We start from the raw sequence: 8,355 nt of genomic DNA, 5'->3' as shown, positions 1-8,355 counted from the left end.
GTCGCAAGAGCGCGCCATATCCTGAAATACGGTCGGTCAGTAACACGAAGACGGCGGAAATTGATGATGATAGAAGAGCGAGAACTTTGCCGTCCGGAAATTAGTGACTTGAAATAGAACGAGAAGCAGGTGCGCTTGATAAAAATATTATGGTAAATCCTACCGTTATTTGCACATACAGATACGATATCATTCAGGCTGTATTTGTTTAATACTATCATACGTTAGCTTTTGTTTCTACACAATACATACTTCATAAGAAGCTAAACTTAATAAAAAATAAAATTTACTTACCTCTTAATTTTATATGTTTGTACCAGCTTATCGTAATTTTCTGTAATATAATTAATAATAATAAAACAAACGTATAACATAATTGGGCTTGACAAAATCTCCATGAAATATCATCGAAAAGAAATCGTAGAATTCTCCAAACATCGATCAATTGTAGAAGTCAGGATGAGACAGGTCGATCGGTCAATCAATGAAAAACACATCTGTTAAAAAAACATTTACATATTTATATATATAAAATATAATACAATTTGTTACAGTGTAGATGATAGTGTAGCGTTTAGATGTTAATATCGAGTGTAAATCGGATAGGTATAAATCTAATGTAAGAGCGTTATGGAAGGATAGGGCGCTCGGTGTATGTATATTATAAAGATATAAGATGCCGTGTGTTTTTAGCCACACCTATCCGAAATAGGTATCGAGTGTGTAGTAAGGTGCCTATGAGGTTCCCCGGACGTCATTTAAATCTAAAACTATATACAGGATATTCTATGTACACGCACACGCTATACGCTCGATTTCCTTATATGCACTCTCACGCTTGCTTATGCATTACCGCTCCGATCGCCGCGCACGTTCGCGTCTCCGTTGTTTGACAAAGGACGCGAAACCCGAGCCGGCGATCGCTAATCCTCTACGTACAGTACATACATTTTCGATTTCCTGGCCTCCACCGTCGTTTTCGTCAAGCTCGCGGCGACGTTGACATCGACTGACTTTCAGCGCGCTTCAAAACGGGAATCATATCCACTCGAATTTAGTTCGGTACTCCCGATGAAATAAACATTTTTGTTGGAAATGGTGGAAGATGGAAGGTGGAAGGTGTCAGCACACTTCACGACGCCACGAAATTCGATTCTTCGGCGTCGCAACGTGAATTTTGCTTTCAAGAAAAGGTTTTGACTTTGTATTTCTCGCACAATTTGCATAACCATTTCACGTATATTACTGTCAGAAAAAACAGTTTTGTTGTAATTAATTCTTTAAATTTATTTATCAAAATATCTCAAATTAAACAAAAATAGATTTGTTAATTATTAATTATAAAAAAATAAAAGGAAAGAAATACTGTAACATACTTAAAAGAAAATTCGAAAGATTTTTGAAAAATCACCTCGAATGTTGTCAAAAAGACGGTGAACGCCAGCAATCGTTACAAAAAAAAGATTGCCTAATATACCTACGTACAGTACAAGATCATCAAGTATAAATGGCGTAACACGTCGCGCTATGTTACCTAACATAATAATTATCCCAGTTTATTAAAGGACATTTACTCGTGACGCATCGCTTGATTGTTCTATTCATATCACCGGCGGTTCTTTAGCACCCATTTCACATCGCCGACGATCCGCGACGAAAGGACCCGCCAGGATCCTTGGCAACCGTCGACAATGCGCATCAACTCCTCGAACGAGGACGATATATCGCGTCGTCCTCGCTTATCGCGCATCAATTATTACAAGCCGTTTGACGAAGTTAAAAATCGTCGAATATTTAGCAGATCCTAACATGCATGTCCACGCAATGAGAGAGTGAGAGAAAGAGAGAGAGAGAGAGAGAGAAAAAGAGTGAAAGAGAGAGAATCGAAAAGAGAAAAAAAAACTAGCGGAATCAATCGAATCCGCAGAATTAGTCGGAATTTCTGACTACGACTACATGTGCTTTAAATGATGTTATTGCGCATGGGGCCTCCATCGAGCAAACTGTATCGATCGACGTGCCAGATAATAATGCGACGCTGTCGGATCCCGGTAGTCGATACTTTCAACGAATGATTTATTCATTTTAAAAAATCTTGCTTGGAAAGAAAAACCCCGAAACTTTCATGACTTCCAAGAAAAACTTTGCCGCGCTCACATTACCGCAAGCAAAACGCTTTAAACGCGACGTGTCCTATATGAACTTACCGTCGACATGAGCGCTCCATTTTAAACGAACAAATTTCTCGAAAACATTCAGTAACTCTGCAGCAGAAACTCGCCTGCACGCGGATAACGGGTTATCGGAAAAAATGCTGCGGTGGCCGTCTCTTTTGCGTAATAATTGTCCGGCGTGGCGTTGCGAGTTATCGAAAATAGTTTGTCGAACAACTATGTACCATCGAGCACAGTTGGGGGAGCGACGTCATGCATGGATTTACCGACAACGCCGATCGCTTTTCATCGCCAGAATATAGTTACCCGCGTTCTCACCGTTGAACCGGGTTCATTCGAAACACAATATTTGTAAAGCAATATATACTGCAGTTCTCAGCAATTTCGATTCGACAAGTACAGCGTGGTTACGAACGAATGACCTCCGCGTTGCTTGTGACCCTTAAGTAGTCGATGACGATCAGAGTCCGTGTTTCTTATAATACGTAATTTTTCAGGGAATTTCCATAAATAAAATTATAAATAAAAAAAAATGAAATTTGTATAAAGTCTCAAGTTATTTATTATGTGCTTCGATAAAATAATTTTGACTGGTCCGTTTTTCGTTGATAAGTTCGATTCGCTTGTGCTACGTGGCGAATAATTGAATATCGCGAGATATACTCGAAAATCCCGACTGCTTAAGGGTTAAGATACGGCCATTCGATTGCCCTAAGGTCTTCTCTACACACACAGATTTTCCTATGACATTTACGAATTACCAGTTAGTATTAAATTGTAAAACGTACCTACGTGTCCGATACCGATTAGTCGCGCCTACTTTGAGATTTCGCTATACTAGAGGGAGGAGAGCAGGAGGGAGAAGATCTTTTTCGATCCAACACCAAAAAGTGTGAATTTGACGAAAAAATTGGAAATTGATTTTGGCTAACCAAACTCTCCGTTTTTTTTTCTTTTATTTTCCTGTTAATACCGGTGCAAAATTGAAATCGATAACAGCGCGTGTTTAGAGACACTTCCGTTTCGTTTGATTTCGAAATGAGGTAGAATAAAGAACAAATCCGAGTCGAGAGTCATTTAAATGGAAATTATCAGGAGAAGCTTTCGAATCGAATGCAAATCGCCATGCAGATCGTATCGTTCAAAACGTTCGTTTAGCCCTTGAAAACGTTCACGAGTTTACTAGGCACGTCATCTATATTTATTCGTATCGTGCAGCTGATTAAAATAAGCGGCTAATAATAACATAAATTTTATGACAATAATAGTAATTATATTAATTAATCAATAAACTGGAGATAAACAGAACTTTGGTAAAATCGAATAACTTCATTTAAAAAATACGTTACAAAATCATAAATCACTGAAATTTACAAATCTATAATTGATAACTTAGTTTATACGTTGAGCAATCTAAATTATCGCACGCTCAAGCGCATATCGATTACTCTCCGATAGCCTTAATATGGGTGAAATTAATAAGAATCACACAATTTATCGGAAAATCGAGTGTCTCTATGTGTCAGATTTATTTAAAAAATCTCAAAAATGTGTGTATGTATGTGTATTATGTATACATGTGTATGTACGCAACAACGGGAGATGTGTCAAGTCGCAAGTATATCGCTTTATACATTAAATAAGAAATAAATAACCGCCCATGTACGACAACGAGCGTTGACAAGCGCGTGAATAACGTTACACATAATAAACTGTACAGAATATTACAAAGAGTCGTTGGGTATGTATAATATATATATATATAATGTGACTATTTATATATTTATATATAAACGTTGGTTAAGTAACACACTCCTTCGTAAAAACGTTTCAACGAAAGAGAATACGAATACGAATCCGGTAGCGAGACCTAGATTCTCACACAAAATTACCATCGCGTGCAAATCAACCAATGCTTATACAATCTTTATAAAAAATGCATCTCTATCACTACGGTCTAATTAACAAAATGTACAGACTTTGGCGAGAACCGTGCGAGCACGACGTTGTGAAGCGCGTTTATTGCGTGATCGCCGAAATTATTAGAACAGTGTTTCCCAAACATTATTTTCTGCAAAATTTCATGAAAAATTTTTATCACAAAATTACATTTCTTACGACATAAGTCCTTAAGGAATTCTAGTTTGTAAAATTTTTTATTAATACAAAACAGAAATAATAAAATTTTAAAATTTTAGCTTTCTTTGCTTGCTTCGAAGTTACATTTTTCTTTCACAGAAAAATGTACTATCAAAAATCGCAAAAAAATTTTCATTTCAAACAGATTTGCAATTAATTTTTTTACAACGTTAATCTGAAAATTACATACCCATCTATATTTCCTAAATTTTAATGATTTAATTAATACGTTTCATTTATCAGTTTTCTAATTTTTCTATAAGCAAAAAAAGTCCAGTTAATAAACGGTTAAATTGAATTGGGAAATACCGCACTGGAAAAACTTCGGAGAAAGCACGTGTCGTACCCTAAAAAATAAATTCACGAAACGTTCTTTCGCGAAAATCGCGACGACTCGCTCGATTCTCGAACAGCAAATAAACAGCCAACAATTAAACTCTTGCGATTAACTCGAAAGAAGTTTTAAATTAATATTCCGCTCTATTGACAAGAGAGAATTGCGAAATTTTGCAAGGATATCTCTCGTTCGAAATCATCGGCCGACAAAGTCGTCATGTGTATTATAAAAAAAATCAAACACAAGAATTTCCAATGCTTTCATTAATAAATGTTACCTATTCCACTCATCAAGATGGAATAGATACATTTTAATGCGACTTAAAAGTAGCTTCGTGTAGGAGCGCTAAGGCAGTGTCTTGAAATCGATGATGATAGAGTGACTCACAGGCGACTACATTGAATGGCAGCTGTATCAGGCAGTGCGATCGCAGGACAAAACTAATTAATTTTAAGTATAGATGAATAGTACAGTCACCAGTCAATTTCATATTCAGTGATAGAAGGTACATTTGCATAGCGTAAACTCGTTCAATTTCAATTATTATCATTTCATAATGTCAAGAATATTACATAGATTAATATTTACAGCAACATTCTATAACAAAGTTTAGCTCTTGATTACAAGCTATTAAAAATAAAATGTCAGTTACTTTTATTATTACAATTTTATGCAGTATCTTATTTATTAATTACAATCGCAGTCCATGATTCAATATATTTGAATCTTTTATTTATTCTTTACATTTTATTAAAATTTGTAAAAAATAACTTTGCACAAAACAGAATGATATTCATTAGGTCCCATCTACAATAATCTATATATAAATTCTTTGAAGTTTTGATTATTACTGTGAGTCGATGTATCGTGAGGGTCAATGAATGTGTATATATAAAGAACAGGGAAAGTTCTCATATTCATTTCCACTGCAACTTGCATTATTGATTCTAATGTGCTAAAGTCTACGTACAACCAAGCCGATGCATTCGTATCCGAGTGATATCCCGCTATGGTCAACCTACGCGAGCGCGCGGGACATTACAGACTTTTTTTTGCAAAAGCGTATTTCGAATATGGTAAATGCAAATGTCCCGAATATAAATAATAATATAAATTTCAGGTGAAAACTGTCACGATGATTTATAGATATTTCGCATCGGGCGTGGGGACTTCCGCTTTTACCGTGCTTCGAAGAGTACTGCTCGCAAAAATTCTCTATTATATAACAATGGTGCGCGCGAACGGAAGTCGCGAAAGAGAAAAGCCGATCGCGAAACGAGAACACGATAGATCCGATCGCCTGTACTCGGTTTTACCCGCGGGCGAAAATTAATATGCCGCACATCCACATCCGACTTCCGGCTTCAACACAGCGTCATTAACTCTCTCCTTTCTGATTTTTAAAAGTCGAGCTGAATATTTGATTATCGTCATTTCGAGTTTCAAAATCGCGTGTATTCTCGAGAGCTATCGAGAACGAACGTAAAACTGACGCAAAAACAAAACTTGCAAAAGCCAAAAATAAAAACGTGAGAAAAAACTTTCTAAATATGCACAAAAATACTCTATACATCTGGTACTAGATGTTCTTCTGAAAATAACTTTCGTAGAATTATTTGCTTTGAGAACAACGTGAAACGCGGAGCTTTTTATAGGTCGAGCATCCAAAAGAGATATTTCTCTTTGTAGGACATGTCCAATTAAATACAAATAATTAAATAAAAAAATAATTAAAAACAAAATATTTTTGAATATTTTATTAAGTTTATTTTAATTTATTTTTTGATATCTTTCAGTATGCAGCTATGTAGTTGTACTAAAAGAGAGTTAATGTTTCTTGCTGATAAAACCAAATGCCATATGCGGTGGTTGAGAATTTTTCGATGACATGCCTCCGTAAAATACCATAATTTTATTTCAACACCTATAAGTCGAGATAACGTGGATTCGGTAATTTTCTCTACGTTTTCTATAATATATATATATGTATATAATTTTCATCTACACCGAATCGAATGGTGATTGCAATTGTCCTTTTCCACTCGCAGAAATTCGACATTCTCGACTACAGGCTGGCTGTATTCTTCGCGATACGCGCGTTCATGCATTGCTTAAGTCTTTACGAGTTGCTTATAAGAAAAATTAGATAAATTCAATTTTTAAATACTACTCGAACTTCAATGAGACACGAATGTAAATTGTTGCGTTATATTTCCGCAACAATTTCTCGACAATTTATAGTAACACTCCCAAGTTAAATCTATCGAATCAGCCTCACTATTCGGAGTAACGAAGATCGAGGACGAAGGTGTAACTTCTATTACGTATCAGTACGAAACACGATATGATACACGACGAAGATTACGCCAGCCGTTAGCCGTGCCGGAAAGCTCACCCCGCCTCGCGAAAAAAAAGTCCATCGATCGAATCACCCGAAGAATTCCGGACGCGTTCAGTCGGAGAACAATAACACTTATCTAAGCCTAAGTGTCGTTGGCATGTACTTACGCAAACGTATCAGCTGTTGTTACTGCTGCCGTTGCTCGGTCCGCCGCGGGTTCGATCGCGATGGATGATCCTAGATCCGAGTGAACTCGAACGACTGCTCGTCCGGCGGCGACGTTCACCTGAACGCAGCGCCGGCGACGACGGTGACGGCGGCCAAGATCACCGCCGCCGATACCGTACGGCCGCAAGAGCTACCGGCCGTGGGTCCCGCATCGCTGCTGCGGGATACCTTGCTACGCACCAACTGACCTCGCTCGACCGCATTCGACTCGTCGCTGTCGGGATCAGCGGGCGCGCCAATGTCACCGTCCTCGCTCAACAGCATCGACAATTTGTTCCGCAATGGCTTTTTCGCGCAGGGCACGCTCGCCTCTTCGTAAGGCCTGAAGATGCGCGGATAGTGCACTTCGAGGTTCTCTGTGCCGGGCAAGGCGCCCTTGCTGGTACCGCATAGCGGCTTAAACGTGCCGCTGCGAGTGGCTTCCTGGAAACTTTGGAAATTCGACACCCAGTCGTAACTGACTAGCCGTTCCTCGAGTGTCATACCCTCCAAGTTCCGCGGTTCCTGGATCGTCACCGGGCTGGAACCCCTACAACAAAATCAAAGTTGCCACGTAAAGTCCCCGTGCCTCATACTTTATACACGTTTTCATTCGTATTTGTCTTTTTTTCTATATTTTAGTTTGGTGATTATGACATAGACGTACTTTTCTTATATAGCGCTGTAGCTATTCGTATATTATATATTATTAAATAAAATATATTAAACATTGTAGCAAAGAGCGCGATGGACTTTGAAAATTTTATGAAGACTTATTCTATTAAGAACGATGAGTTATATGTTGCGTAGCTTAACGATGGATGACGCGATATAACGTCTGTCGCTCCTTGAGTAATTGACGGCTAGCACTTTCGTAATGCACAAGTTGTGGCTAATAACCAATTCAGAACGATCAAAGAGCAAAATGTCGAACGATCATCGTTTGCATAGAGTCGTATAAACTGGTAGCAATATACGACGTGCGGGTCTTAAATGCATCGTAAAACTTTCCTTTCAACCGCAAACGATTTGCCAAGAGATTGTAATGACATAAATTAAGAAACGAGAGCTAGTTAAAATCACGTCGCAGAAATCGTTATCGTAAAATGGAAATTTGTGTCTGGGATGTATTTTAAAGCTACAATTATTCGCCAATT

At 37.8% G+C, this 8,355-nt stretch overlaps 1 protein-coding gene across 2 annotated transcripts in view; it reads right to left on the bottom strand.

Annotated features, from left to right (window-relative positions):
* Positions 1-498: 498 nt before the first annotated feature.
* Positions 499-8,355, bottom strand: part of LOC105193696 (MOXD1 homolog 2) — a 211,716-nt gene continuing 203,859 nt past the window's right edge. For both annotated transcript variants that reach the window (XM_039446298.1, XM_011158243.3), the window contains exon 9: positions 499-7,748. In XM_039446298.1, coding sequence (XP_039302232.1) covers positions 7,274-7,748 — 475 coding nt within the window. In that variant the 3' untranslated portion in view covers positions 499-7,273. The remainder of the gene's footprint in view (positions 7,749-8,355) is intronic.

Source organism: Solenopsis invicta, chromosome 2 (genome assembly GCF_016802725.1).
Source record: "Solenopsis invicta isolate M01_SB chromosome 2, UNIL_Sinv_3.0, whole genome shotgun sequence".
Taxonomy (NCBI): Eukaryota; Metazoa; Arthropoda; class Insecta; order Hymenoptera; family Formicidae; genus Solenopsis; species Solenopsis invicta.
This window is presented reverse-complemented; position numbering and strand designations above follow the sequence as displayed.